The sequence below is a fragment of the Chelonoidis abingdonii genome, chromosome 24, assembly GCF_003597395.2.
Source record: "Chelonoidis abingdonii isolate Lonesome George chromosome 24, CheloAbing_2.0, whole genome shotgun sequence".
Lineage (NCBI taxonomy): Eukaryota > Metazoa > Chordata > Testudines > Testudinidae > Chelonoidis > Chelonoidis abingdonii.
Window position 1 is genome coordinate 22,037,510 of NC_133792.1, and position 15,400 is coordinate 22,052,909.

Genomic DNA, 15,400 nt, shown 5'->3' on the forward strand with positions numbered 1-15,400 from the left:
TGAAAGTAGAAGCTATTCGTAAGGATATGCTGTGATCTCTACAAGCATCAGTCTGACCTGATAGTCTGGCATCTGGAGGTAAATGGCTACAGGAACTATTGATTCTAAGAGGCTGTGAAATTGAATTGACACAAGATCAGCCCTGATTCTTGTTGCTTCAGACATTACACTGAAATTGAGTCTGACACATACTCACATGTTGAGCTCCAGAGAATATAATCTGCCCAAGGAAAAAACAAGTCATATGTGCAACTGAAGTGTGTCATTTTAAACTTTGCTTTCTTAGAGATGGGACCAAACCAAAATCTCAGAGCTGAATACACTCCAGATTTCAGGGTGTTTCAGTTTATGGCTCTGTAAACCTGGCCCCATTAATGGGTGCCCTCAGAAATGTACAAGTGAGTTATCCTAAACTTCCTGTCCTCTCTGCTGACACTGCCCTTTGCAGCCATCCATACGTGGCCTTTCTGCTGAGATGCCCACTAAGTCTACCAATTAGTGACAGTCCTGGTAGTGGTGTTGGCAATGTGAACACTTCTCTACTAGGAACTGGACTGTGACTCACCAACTTGTTTCACATATGTCACCAAATAGCCATCAGATGGTAACAGCTTGGTCTCCACTGACCTAGGCTGGATTTGAACTGGCACCTGGAAGTGAAAGGCTCCGTGGTTCCACCATCACTCCTTTCAGCAATTCAGTCCCTCCATTTTTTTGTAAATTGATGCTCTGTTGTTGCACATGCAAAAGCACAACTTTCCAGTCCACAATTCTTTGCAGACGCTTTTCCTTTCTAACTAAAGGAGGCCACAAACGGGAGGCTGGGGCCTGGCGGGCCACACAGAACTTCAAAGGCCAAGTGCAAAGACTGGAGCCTGCATGTGGGCACAGATGGGCTATTCAGCTCATGGTAGCTTGGCTGGGTTCTCTGCAGCAGCAGCTGGCCTACTTTGGGTTTTCTAGAGTCTCTTTCTCTGGCTCCAGGGAAAGCTGCTCCTGCAATGGTTTGGCATTCTTTAGCCATTTCCTGTCAGTCCTTACCGCACTAAGGACTGGTACTTTAACTTGAATGTTCTTCATTAAGGGACTGCAGATGAATACTCCGATTCTCTCTCCTCCCCAACAACAGCCCTTAGCTCCTGCTGCCTTCTTCACCCCTGCCTTGGTAAGACTAAACATTCAGCTGAAACACCAGCGTTAACTCCTCTGCTTTGATGAGAGGTGCCCTGAGATCTTTAACAGTTCAGATTTCTCTCTCATCCAGGAGATGGCCCCTCCAGCCACACACAGAGCAGAGTACGGACACAGAGGCAAGAACCCCTTACTGCCTCCAAAAAGCTGGGTTCTCCTTCAGGTCTCCTATCCAAGTCCTAACTCCCACCCCTTCTTAAATGTGTACGATGGAAAGTTCATACCCCAAGGTGGGACAGACAAAGGCACATCGCTGAGGTGCATGTGTTCAATCAGTTATTCTAAAGGACTGGCTTCCCCAGTCCGCTCCAAGAAAAGAGTCTGCTAACATTACTTGTGGGACTTTTCTACATATCTCCCAGGTGAGTGTGTAATTTCACTGATATCAGGAAAGAGATTCTGCTTGACCTGAACAGAGCCCTCTAGCACAGATGATCTGTTGCAGTTGCAGGAAACCCAAGCTCTTGGAGTGTGCAATAAGGGAAAGCAGAGCAATGGCAAAGATTCCTCAGCAAAGTTCAGCTTCTCTGATTCTCCCCAAGCAACCTGCAGAGAAGCCAGACACTGCAGAAACAGGACTTCCAAGGTGTCCTCTGATTGCATCACATTAACAGCATGTTACAATGGCCCAGGGAAAGGGTGGCTAATTCCTGCATTTTGGAACCTTGCTGTAATACCCTATTTAATTCTTAATTAAGGACCTATGCACCGCCATGCCTTTGTAGAATGTCAGCAGCAAGGAGCTGTCATATCTGGTTTGCATCGTAACTGGCTCACCCAGTTAGAATATACACTTAAGGGGATTATTTTAAGATCAGATGCTGAGGGGTTTTTTTAAAACTCAATTTAGGTTTATTGATGTTGCAAGAAAAAGCATCTTTTTAAACATTACAATTACAGTCTGAAGTATAATTTCTCTTAACTAAGACTGCAGTTGGGGTCACTTACAAGCTCTGTGGTGAAACAGCTTGCAAAGAAATTGTTGGGTTATCTGACAGCAGCAGCTGCCAGCTCAGTAAATTATTTTATCAGTCATGGTGAGCTATCATGTTGGGAAAAGGGCCGATTCAGTAGCATACATATTTCCCCCCCGTAAGTGACACTCATGCAGAGTTTTTAATGGAAAAAGTTAGAAGCTGCTGTTTTACAATAACAGAAACAGCTGTTCTGTGATTTACAGTTGGAAGCGGACCAAATTCAAAGTCAAATTGTACAGATAGTTCAGGAAGATTATTACATTCCATTTTTATTCAGAAAACTTCTGGTTCACTGTAACCCTAAACAAATCTGGTAAGTCTTGGATGCTGAAATGCTGGGTTTGAAGGTTCACCTGGCTGTGATTCTTTTGCTAATACAGTTCTGTTAACTAATTTAAAATAAAAGACTTGGTCACACAGTGAAATTCTAAAGAGAAGTCTGCAGGTTTTCTGGATGATTCCTCTCTGTAGAAACACACACCCACACACCCGTATAGACAGCACTTTGAGCAACTGGAAACCTTGTTACTGTTTTGTGATTGTGAAAATCAGGGGGTTCCTAACGTAGCTATACCAAGTACAGTGCAGTGATTCAGACATTATTAAACATCTGATGACTCCTATCTTATTTATTCAGTTTTTCCCTCTGATATTAGAACTACATTTGTTCCCTTTATCACTCCTTTGAGCAATATATTTTATGAATTACTCCGTGTGCCTGATGTGTATGGCAGCTGTTATATATAAGGCTAATATACAGTAGAGTTTCTCTTCTTATAAACTAGGTAAAATAATACTTGTCTAGGGTGCAGACTTCATAAACATCTGTGAAGCACTTTTAGATCTTCAGCAGGACCTAAGTATTTTTACAGGTGTGATATCTGGTCACATTCTAGCAAACTACCATTGTATATCATTGAGACACTTGGGTGTTTATGTAGGAGAGAGATAACAGCCATTTTGTAGAAATAAAATACTGATAAATCATGGAAGGGAATTCTCAGCTGGAGTGATTTTTTATTACTCCACCGCTTTATTCCTTAAAAAAAAAAGTACATGCACACCTGCATGTGTATAATTAGAATTAATATACCTAACTCTGATATAGCGCTTTTCATCAGTAGAGTTCAAAGTGCCTCACAATCCTTAGTGTATTTATCTCCATCACAACCCCCCTCTGAGGCATGGCAGTGCTATTATTTCCCTTGTTCAGATGGGAATTAAGGCACAGAGAGAGTAAGTGACTTACCCAAGTCACAAATGGAGTCTGTGGCAGAGTAGAGACTGAATCTGGGTCTCCCAAGACCTAGGCTAGTGACAAACCACTGGACCATCCTTCTTTTCTGATTTATAGAGCAAGTGCTATACACCAGGCAGCAGCAATGCAAGGTTCCCTCAAACACCCCACTGTGACTCAATTCTCACTTGAAAACACCACCTTTGTCATTGTGAAGGCATTAGGTCTCTACGGTCAGTCCATCCATAGTTTTACAGCTATAGCTGCCAACAAAGATGCCAATGACAATGGTATTTTTTGAGACAGGGACACTTGTCCAGACTTATTTCACAAAAGCTACTAAGCAGCTGTCAGAAACATATGGCTTTATTTTCTTATTGGAATGTGATAGCAATTTTAGAGCTTAAGTTATAAAACACTCGATATACTTAAGCCATTACTGCAACAAGAAAATCACCTCTGAACTCTGCTATCTTGACAAATTGGTATGTGACAGGTTTACACATGTGAACAGAGCAAGTAGGGAGATCATTACCCACTAAAGTCAGGCTAGTGAAACTAACAAACAACTACCAGACAGTAGTACGCTTTCTTCATTTCATTAAATGACAGACAAGCCAGCTCACTAAGAATGGTGATTAGCAAGCTGAGGCTAGTCCAGACCAAAAGGTCAGCCTGGACTCCCATTAAACAATGTAATTTATATTTCACCAGAATACAGACACACACTGCCTAGAGTATTGCTAATTTAGCTGAAGATGTCACAGCATCAACTCATCATTCATTGTGATTGTCTCATGGGACTTTGGGTGTGTAGAATACGATTGACTGCTCATGTTTTAAAAATGTATTATGCAGAAGTGATTTGTTTATTACAGAAACCTATTTTGTGGCATTCTTAATTTATTGAGGAAAGCAAACCTTGTCTCCCACTAATAAAAAAGGGTGACAAGACCATTAACAGGTAAAGTGATCTTAGATACTCAAACAGAGAAGATAAAAACGTCTGAAAATTTTTAAAATATATAAGCTCGTGTAACCTGACAGTCTCCAACTCTTTTTCCTAGCACAAAGCAATGTGTCTTTGATTACATAATCCAGAGGCTAGTTAGTGTCAACACAGGTGTAACATTCAGCATGTAGCCCACATTCTGTTGCTTTTTTCATGTGATCATTTGAATCCAAAATGCTCACCAAAGGCCAAATTTTACAAAAGGGACCACTGATCCTGGGGTTTCCATTCTACGGTGTCCAAGCTGAGACATCTTTGTTGATTCCCAGAAATGCTGAGCACCAGCAGCTCCCAACTGGAGTTGTGTGTGCTCAGCAACCACAAAAGAAACAAAATCTACCCAGCAGAGTTTAATCTATTATATTTGAAAGGAACATAACAAAGGATACCAAGCAATAGTGTTGGGCTAGCTATTTTGATACCAGGATAAGAGGAAGACAGTCGACAGCAGGGGGTCCCTCGATTTTCTCTATTTGAGCCTCATGCTCAGATGCCATGGTGATAGATGCCATATATAAATTCTCATAATAATAATAATACTTTGAGGGTACACAAGAGCTAGCAGCTTTGTTTCCTATTTTACAGAGCTTAACCCAGACAAGAATTAACGGAAGAAAACTATTGTCTATCTCTAGTAGCCAAACCTTCTCATAAGCAAATCATTTTCTTTGGTGACCACAGGAAAATATGTAATGCAATTTGCGTTAAATAGCAGAAAATACAGCCACTGTAATAGCATTTCCACTGTCCGATATTGCAAAGTCATTTAATGGTGCACCAGTAATTTGCTGAGCATTTAGTACAAAACTGTAAATTTATCAATTTGGAAAAATAATTTTGCAAAGATTTTTGAGGAAAAAACCCTCCTCTATGCTTAAATATAGAAAATGTTAATACCAAAGTCAACCCAATGATTTGTGTGTGTGTACTCAACGCTAGGTCCCACGGGTTATCAATGTGTACTCAAATCTATTATTACCATTGCTCACCATGAGAAAAAAGTAATTATATAAAAGAAAGTCTACCCTTAAGTGGGAGCAAAAGGTAAGTGCCTTACTCAGGAAAGAGGAAAATGCTGAGATTTCAGTTAGCTTGTTTTCCTTTGAAAGGAAGTTACAAGTAGCGGACAGAATAAACACATAGCAACCCTTGGAATGGGCACAAGACAGCTGAATACAATGGTCCATTTTTAAGGCTAAACAATATGATTTATACTGCAGACATCTGTGTGGTACATTGGAGACATTTGTTTAAGGGAGATGAAACCACTTTTACGATCTATGTGTAAAGCCAGAAAAAGCATCAGGTGAATAATATATTGAGCATGTTAATATACTGCCATTTAGAATACATGCCTTTCAAAGAACTTTTTGGGACAGCTTATACACAAAGTCTTTGAGCCTGAGAAGTGGAGTTTGTCTTGAATCCTGCCCCAGCTGCTATCAGACTCCTTACCTTTCACTGGAGACCCTCAAACCTGCCACATGCTTCTGACAAAGTGGGTATTCACCCATGAAAGCTCATGCTCCAAAACGTCTGTTAGTCTATAAGGTGCCACAGGACTCTTTGCTGCTTTTACAGATCCAGACTAACACGGCTACCCCTCTGATACTTGAAACCTGTCATTGTTATTCATTACTCACACTGCCCTCATCAGGACGAGAGCCCTATTGTACAAGGTACACAGAGAAGACAGTCTGAAAAAGCTTGCAAACTAAGAAAATAGAAACCAAAGCAACATAACATACAGAGGGCATGTGAAATCTGGACATTAAACTTTGGTAGATTTCTTTTAATGCGTTAAGCAAAGGATTAAACCTCACAGCCCCACTGTGTGGAAGGTAAACATGAATACTCTCATTTTACAGATCACTAGACTGTGGCACAGAGAGGCTAAGTGACTTTCTAAGGGTCACACAGCAAATCAGTGATGAAGCCGGGAATAAACACTCATAGCCTAACAAACATTTTTCATTTGCCTTTTGGATTTAAGAGGTTCGGTGCTGTTCTTTCAGAAACACCTTGTTTGCAGCCTTTGCCCTGGGGTTGTTCTGACTCCCTTTCAGCTGCCATATTTTTTATTTAAACAAAAAACCCAGGTGAGCAATTTCTAATTTGCGTGAGAGAGACTATTCAACAGAAGGTGAAGTCCAAGTGGAAGAATGCCCTGGCAATCTCCACTCCAAGATTTCTGGTACATCAAACCTGAGCTCTCCTCAAGGAGGAGGAGGGGGTTATTGTCACACTCTCTCTCTTCCTCATCGCTCACTGGGAAGTGGGAGCCTGTGAATATTTTGTTATTACAGGCTCTTCCATGTCTTCAGCCTAGAGTGGCTCTACTAATCCCCCTTCTCCAGCGGACTGCCTCTGGAAAGTTATCAGCCCATGGAAACATGCAACTCTCACAAAGCCTCTCAGTCAAATTGGGAACTTATTTAAACTGTGGTTTAAATCACAAGTTGGATGCAAAGAAGTTTGAAAGGAGGGTTTAATGACAGAGCAGCCTGACTCTGACTGATGGCATTTGGTGGATATGCAAAACTAGGCTGAGTTCCATGCACGGCAGTGGTTATAGCAAAATAAGCAACTCAGGGGAGAGAATAGGATAAAATTGGCTCCCTACTCCATTTTACTGCTGTTATTTGACACTGAGGTTGGCATTCTACAAAATACAAGCATCAAGACTCTTGCTGTCGCCAAGGCCCTACAGACTACAGGACAAGACAGAAAGATAAGAGGGCCTAGGAGAGCCGAAAGGAGTTTATGGTTTCTCTCTGAGCCAGTACTTTCCTGCGTGTGCCATATGGACCCTGTGGAAGAAGTGGGTCTGTAGAAGAGATTAAAATGAGGAAAGGTTTTCCATACACTAGGGCAGAATGGTAGAAGGCATGAAGGCAAAGGGGGGGAAGGAAATTATGTAGCGTGTCAACTCTTCATACCCTTCCACCACTTTGAAGGAGAGTCTCACTAATTCTACACTCACTAGACTGGTACAAGTTATTCTGCTTTGCCATTTATATCCATTTCAGGATTGGTTTGTATCTGATGTGGAATTTATGCTGCGGTTTACATCCTGACTGACTTTGGCCCACTGCCCTTCGTGGCTGCCTACTCTGTGTGCTCCTGAGGCATAAAACCCAATGAACTGACCTCCCCTGGGTGCTCTGTATGTTTGTTTCTCAGAAGAGGCTGCAGATATGCCCCCAACTCCGGAATATGACTGACGACGAGAGCTTACATCTAATAACTGTCTTGGTATGGCTAGTTTCACAGCATTTGTTTGCTTTCTTTGCCTGTGTGCAGTTAGGGGTTTCAAACCCACTGGTTAACAATACCATCATTCACATTTCCACTTCCTAATACAAAAGTTACATGAGGACATTAAAAATGTTAAAGGCTTGGGTTTATAATGAGACAATTAGATTGGCTCATGAGCAGCAGAGAAGCTATTCAGAGCTACCTATTGTTCAGTTTCATCAGCGTCCTGGGTACATAGTAAAACTAATAGAGAAAAAAGTCATTTTTAAAATAAATGTCATCATTTTCTAAATGTGGGGTTTTTAATTTGCCTTTTAACACTCTCGCTTCCTTTATGGGTCCTAAGTGGGAGTCTGTTTAGCTCTGGCTCCCCTCCATGCAGGTTTATCTTCATTCAGACAAGTATCAGACATAAGGAGTTTATTCTTCCCTGGTTGTGTGCACATAAGTTTCATTAAGCTTATTGGAAATTCTATGCATGCATAAAGAGGCCCCTTTAGAGCTTCAAAACAGACTTGTGAGATATACCAAAACCTAGTCTACTGTACATGCTTGGTATGTAGAGTAAGACAAAGTATAAAGCTGATACTGGTGGGAATAAAGGTAGCAATCTAGTATAAACATTTTAGGTCCAACTCTTCTGCCCAGTAAAGCTGAGGGGAACTGTATTCTTAGATGACAAGCTTTTGGGGACAGGGATTGTGACTTTATAGGAGATTATACAGCACATAACACTATCAGGTTCTAACCCTGCTGGAGGCTTCTAGACACTATTGCAGTATAAATGTTTAATAAGAGTAATACATAGTAACCATACTCTGCTTTAGATAAGGGAATTCTGCAGAGCAAGGAACAGAATCCTCATTGCTAAAGCACAAGTAAAGAAAAGAAGATGACAGGACATTAGTTGAGAAAAGTGCCAGACTGGCCAAGAATATCAAGAATGACTAATAATTTTTGGGTCTCCAACCTTAGACACCCAAGAGGGGCCAGATTTCTCCAGTGTCCTGATAATCTACTCTTGGTCTCAAACTGGGCACCCAAAATCACTAGTCACTTTGGAATAGTTTGGCCTCTAGTCTTATTTATCCACACACGTTTCGGTGCAAGATTGTCAAGATGGAGTAGGGTGGGAAAGACTGAACGGTTTGTCTTAATTACAATCATGTACCATGAAACCCCCTACTTTGAATGGCTAAACCCCATTAGTACCTTAGAAGTGAAAGGCTCCATAACCCATTATAATTCTCCTGCATTATCAAGCCCCCACGGCTTTAGTACTAAACTCAGAACTGGTATAAGCAATTGCATCTCCACAGTCTTCAGTAAGTAGCATCTACTTCCATGAGAACTGCATTAGCCCTTAAGGTCCAGCCAGAACAATGTGAAGAGACTAAGTAAATATTCTTATTATTTAATATAAGGGCAGCTCCCCAAGGCTCCAATCAGGACTGGGAGGACTCACGGTACTGGACACTGGACATGCCCACAGACAGGAACTCTCCCTACCCCAAACAGCTGACAGTCTAAGCAGACAAGAAACACAGGAAGGGGAGTGAGGGAGCCAATCAAACGGATACATTTTTAGAGACACTTGTTGAGGAGGTGCTAGTTTTCTAACTATATAGATAAATCAGGACTTTCCCCAGCTGCCCTCAGCCTAGCCACTATACATTTGCTGATCTCTTTAAGACATCATGGCAAAAATAGGTCTTGAGAAGGGATACGACACCGGAGAGGGTAGCAGTGTAACTGATCATTGGCATGCATAAAGGATGTCACCCGGAGAAAGTGTGAAGGCAGTGGTGGGTGGAGCAGACAAGTGGCAACTGAGGCTGGCATAACCAATAGAGCCCAGAGGATGAGGCAGCAACACAAGTAGAGAACAGATTGGTTAAGTAGGAAGGGACAGAATTAAGACAAGAAGCTTGAACCTGGATAGGTGGTAAAAGGGGACAGAGATGATGATCTCAGCCGCTGCATTTTGTAGGGTGTGATGGGGCAAGGCCAGATGGCTACAGTAAAGTACTGAGAAACAGGTATGTTAGCCCCAGGCTAAACAAATCCCTAGGACCATGGTAACCAAATGGCAGTTGAGGTTAATCAAGGCACCTGGAGCCAATTAAGACCTTTCTAGAAGGCAAGTGGAGATAGCTACTTTAATTAGAACACCTGCAGCCAATCAGGGCAGGCTAATCAGGGCACCTGGGTTAAAAAGGAGCTCACCCCAGTCAGGCAGGGAGGAGCCAGAGGAGAAGGAGTGCGAGTGAGGAGCTGGGAGCAAGAAGCTGAGAGTGAGAGAGTGTGACTGCTGGAGGATTTTAGGAGACAGCATTTATCAGACATCAGGAGGAAGATCCTGTGGTGAGGATAAAGAAGGTGTTTGGAGGAGGCCATGGGGAAGTAGCCCAGGGAGTTGTAGCTGTCATGCAACTGTTACAAGAGGCACTATAGACAGCTGCAATCCACAGAGCCCTGGGCTGGAACCCGGAGTAGAGGGCAGGCCCGGGTTCCCCCCCAAACCTCCCAACTCCTGATCAGACACAGGAGGAGTTGACCCAGACTGTGAGGAAGATCACTGAGGTGAGCAAATCTGCCAAGAAGCGCAGGACCCACCAAGGTAGAGGAGGAACTTTGTCACAAGGCTCAGAGGAGGAAATAGAGCTGTGAGAGAAGCCAGAGAGGAGGAGGATGTTGTTAGCTGGAGTGTACAGAAAATAAATCTCTCTCCCATCTCCTTGTTCTGGTCAGCAAAACAAAAGAGAAACACTGATAAACAAACCAACAATCTGTGCTAGCACCATTACATAAGCAAACTGTACAGATTTTGCTTATACACAGTAATTTAAGATGCAAACAAAACATGAAAAACTAATCCAGAATTAACAATGGGCCAGATGGTAATGCTAGTTTGAAGCAATAAACATGAAAAACAGCTTCCTTCTGCTACTGCTGATCAATTTCCATATTTAATAATGTAATCAAAATAGGCATGTTTCTGCTACCACACATTCAGCACTAGAGATGGGGTTTCTTTTTCTATTTTCTTCTTCTTTGCTTAATGCAGCAGCAAAATTTCAGAACTCATTTAAAACATGAGAACTCTTAGCCCTTAAAATGATAATTAAGATGAATACTTACCCTCAAATGTTCAGATTTAAGCCTCGCTCCCAAATGCCAACAAAGCTGTAGTAAGTTAGCTGCCATTTGCAGTACCTTGATAGGAACACCTACCTTGCTGCTCCAGTGAAATTTCTCTTTTGGGAAAAAAAAAAAGCTTTTTGATATCATTTAAATTTGGAGCCAATTTAACAGCTGAGTTGTAGTGCAAGTTCCTGCTACAACGCATCATACATTCCTTGCTCATCACAAAGCCAAGGACAGAGAATGAAGAGCTGTAGGGTAGAACCTGCCATCTGAAAAGCAAATGAATGCAGTACTTGGATTTTACCAAAAATCACCCAAGCGAGGAGCAGAATTGACCAACAAAGCAGATAGACATGTCTGTTTGAAGCTCTTGAATTGATTTTTTTGTTAGCTGTGTAAATTACTGTCTGAATGCAGCGTGCACCAAGTTATGCTAGAATGGAGACTTCACTGAGACGATGTGAGACTTCACATCTGACGAAGTGAGTATTCACCCATGAAAGCTCATGCTCCAAAATGTCTGTTAGTCTATAAGGTGCCACAGGATTCTTTGCTGCTTTTACTATGGATTTGGTGGACCCGGATGAGGCATCACAGAATCTGCTTACGTGAACATAAATCTAACGTACTTCACCATGGCATTAACAGGTTATTGGTAAGTGCCTTGGATTCAGTGCAACACTGAAGGCAAAGTGCCTTCAAACATCACATGAGTTTGCAGGTGCAGATGACAGTAAATGCACCTCCAAAACCCAAAATTACACTTGCAAAATTGCAAGCACAAAAGGGGAGGCTTTGTGAAACCCAAATCCAATGAGAACCTGAAAACAAAGGTGACCTACGCTACACGTGAAGGGAAGCTAGTATAGAAGTAATGGGCCAAATTCTGCACTCAGATGCAGAGGCACCGTTCCCACAAATATTAGTGGAAGCTGGGTGTGCACTTATGAGGGCAAAAGCTATCTAGAAACAGAAACGTACATACTCTCCCAGTATGGAATGGAATTACCTGATTCTCTTTGGTCTAGTCCCATACTATTCCACCTTCTTGTGATATCGATGTACAGAATATCCACGGAAGCCATTGAAAAATTGCTGTTACTCAGCTTGCAGTTCCTGTTAAATATAAACCAAATAAAGATCAAGAAAAAGTCTGATTACTTCCAAAGTTAGTCAAATTGTGGGAAGGCAACTGGGAGAAAGGGTTTATTCAGGCCAGATGGGCAACTATGAAGGCACACAGAGCTCAGCTCAAAGCCACGGTCACCTAGCTTGCTGCAGATATCAATCAAACCAGCACGTGTTAAATATACATGGACTATATAATGGAGAAAACCCTGTATGTTCTCATTTACAATGTCACGTATACAACCAGCCTTCCTACGTGTTCAGAGCACTCGGACACCAGCTCTGATAGGAACTAGCAGTGTGCAGATCCAGTACTGTGGATACTGCCACACCTCTAAGTAAGTTCTGAACTTTCAATGTGTTCAACCTCATATCAATATCCTGAAAACAACAGGATTAACAACCTGCTATATATGTTTTTCAATCAGCTGGATTTTGCAAGAGAACCACTTACTATTGCAAAAATCCACTTACTATTTCTCACCAAAAATATGGCTTGACCAATTGTTGCGAACTGCTACCCTTTAAAACAGGGGTGGGCAAACTACGGCCCGTTGACCACGTCCAGCCCATTGAGCCTTTTAATCTGGCCCTCGAGCTCCTGCCGGGGCGTGGGGTTGGGGGCTTGCCCCTCTCTGGCGCTCCAGTTGGGGAGCGGGGTCAGGGGCTTTCTGTGCAGCTCCCAGAAGCAGGGGCATGTCCTCACTCCAGTTTCTACATGTAGGGATAGCCAGTGGGCTCCGCACACTGCCTCCACCCAAAGTGCCCCACCCTCATCCCGCAGCTCCCGTTGGCTAGGAATCGAGGCCAATGGGAGCTGCAGGAGTGGCACCTGCAGATGGGGCAGCGCCTGCAGATGGGGCAGTGCGGAGAGCTGCCTGGCCACACTACCATGTAGGATATGGTGGTGCTTCCGGGAGCAGCTTGAGGTAAGCATCACCCAGAGCCTGTAACCCTGATCCTGCCCGGCGCCCCAACCCCCTGCCCCAGCTCTGATCCCCCTCCCAGTCTCCGAATCCCTCAGTTACGGCCTGGAACACCCTCCTGCAATCAAAACCACTCATCTCCAGCCCCACCCCAGAGCCCGCATCCCCAGTCAGAGCCCTCACCCCTCCCACACCCCAACCCCCAATTTCGGGAGCATTCATGGCCTGCCATACAATTTCCATACCCAGATGTGGCCCTCAGGCCAAAAAGTTTGCCCACACCTGCTTTAAAACGAACAAAAGGAAGTATTGTTTCTCACAACGCACAGTTAACTGTGGAACTCCTTGCCAGAGGATGTTGTGAAGGCCAAGACTATAACAGGGTTCAAAAAAGAACTAGAGAAGCTCATGGAAGATAGATTCATCAATGGCTATTAGCCAGGATGGACAGGGATGGTGTCCCTAGCCTCTGCTTGCCGGAAGCTGGGAATGACAAAAGTGGATGGATCACCTGATGATTATCTGTTCTGTTCATTCCCTCTGGGGCACCTGGCATTGGCCACAGTTGGAAGACTGGATACTTGGCTAGGTGAAGCTTTGGTCTGACCCCGTATGGCCATTCTTATGTTCTACCCTCCTGGAGTTATTATTATGAGTCTATCACCGTATGATACTTACCTGATCCATTTGAAATGCCTGTGTAAAGCTACATGGAGTATTAAGAGATTGATCCTGCAAGGAAATGCTTCTGCTGGAAAATATTACATGTGTTTTGCTGTCTCACGCTTCCAAGTAGCTTCTTAACTCACCTAGCTATAAGAGAGATGATAGGGTTTCTTTAAAGGTAAAGGAGATCTAGGGTGTGGGTTGTGCTGTTCTAGGTACCCTAGGTGCAGCCAAGCACGGGCTTAGGCTGTATTTCATAGTAAACCTCTACTCCATTATAACGCCACCCGATATAACAAGAATTCAGATATAATGCAGTAAAGCAGCACTCCGGAGGCGGGGGGGGGGGGGCAGGAGGAGGCAGGCAGGGCTGTGCACTCGGGCGGATCAAATCAAGTTCACCTATAACGTGGTAAGATTTTTTGGCTCCCGAGGACAGCGTTATATTGAGGTAGAGTGTATTTCATTTTGAGTTCCTTTTCTCAATAAACTGAACCCACTGGAAGAAGATAAAGCTTTGATTGACTACAACTTGTGAGGACAGATTGCAACCACCTGCTCACATAAATCTATATACTGATGTACCTTCCATTTCATTCTTGAGGAAAGGAATCTAGCAAATGCTCTGACATGGGCAAGAAGAACAATCTCTTATAAATTTACTAGAGGATTCTTAGAAGAAGGGCACAGAGACTGGAGAACTCTGAGAAAAATCTAGATTTTACTGATATTAGAGCTGAATTGAAGAGACACCAGAGAACATGAAGGAGGACATTCCTGCAGTGAGGTATGTTAGGCACCCGTTGTGGGCCCACTTGCCCTGCAATGTCTATGCGGCGTGAAGAATGGTCCGCAGCTGAAGTCAGAAACCAGTCTTAATAACTGACTCCAACCATGCTTGTACTTTGCCACATCACTCCTGGGGCCTTCTGACCTGGCTCATTCAAAATCAGTTCAGCGTGCAACTAGCCTTCACGCCTGGGGCCAATGAGGAGATCCCACATGCCAAAGGCAGACAATATCACACATTACTGATGCATGGCCTCTGACAAGATTTGATGGTGCTCTGAAGGCCCTGTTCTTTGCCAATGAGGCTGTTGCAAAATGGTTTCGGAAGTTCAACATTCAAGGACAAGGAGAATAAGAATAAGAATTATGGAATAATCTTTAAGAGGAATATCTATCCTGACATTTATACTATGCTCATCACCACGGTATCTAAATCAAGGCTGGATTCAACAGTAAAAAATACATTGTAGTGAACTATCCTGCACTGGCCTGTGGATGGAGCAGATGCCCCATAGTCTTTTCTATCTGTAATCTACATAACAGTCAAGAATGAATAAAAACAAATAGAGTTAAGGGCATCTGGATAAAAAAAGGATCTCTGTATTTTAAGAGTGCATCTGCTCCTGCTGCTTATTTATATTGTCAGTCAATGAAAGACAGAAAATGGGATGTGTGTACCATAACTGGAACACGTACAGTCATTAAAAAACAATGAAAATGACACAATAAAAGTATATGAAAAAATAAATTGAAATCCCTGCCACTGCAAGTTGCAATTTCCTGATGCAAATCATTAGTGCACAATGTATCAGTGAGCAGCATTTGGAAAGCCTCCCTCCTGACTGGGAACAGCAGGGTATGCACCCACAGCTAGGGAAATCACCTTGCTTCAATAATCTCCTCTGGCTCAGTCCAAACACACTGACATTCCTCTGGTTTACTGGAAATTAAACAAGGAGATCTGGACTATGAAAAATGCTAACATTTGTTAGAGACCATCAACTGGCAGTGGAATAAAGGCCCAAGTGTTCCTACTGAATAAAGCTTTGGATCACAGATCAGTCTATGC

At 43.0% G+C, this 15,400-nt stretch overlaps 1 protein-coding gene across 4 annotated transcripts in view; it reads right to left on the minus strand.

Annotated features, from left to right (window-relative positions):
- The window catches only part of TTLL11 (tubulin tyrosine ligase like 11), a 231,818-nt gene that overhangs the window by 3,362 nt on the left and 213,056 nt on the right, over positions 1 to 15,400 (minus strand). For all 4 annotated transcript variants that reach the window (XM_075060650.1, XM_075060651.1, XM_075060649.1 and 1 more), the window contains one exon: positions 11,832 to 11,938. In XM_075060650.1, coding sequence (XP_074916751.1) covers positions 11,832 to 11,938 — 107 coding nt within the window. The remainder of the gene's footprint in view (positions 1 to 11,831; positions 11,939 to 15,400) is intronic.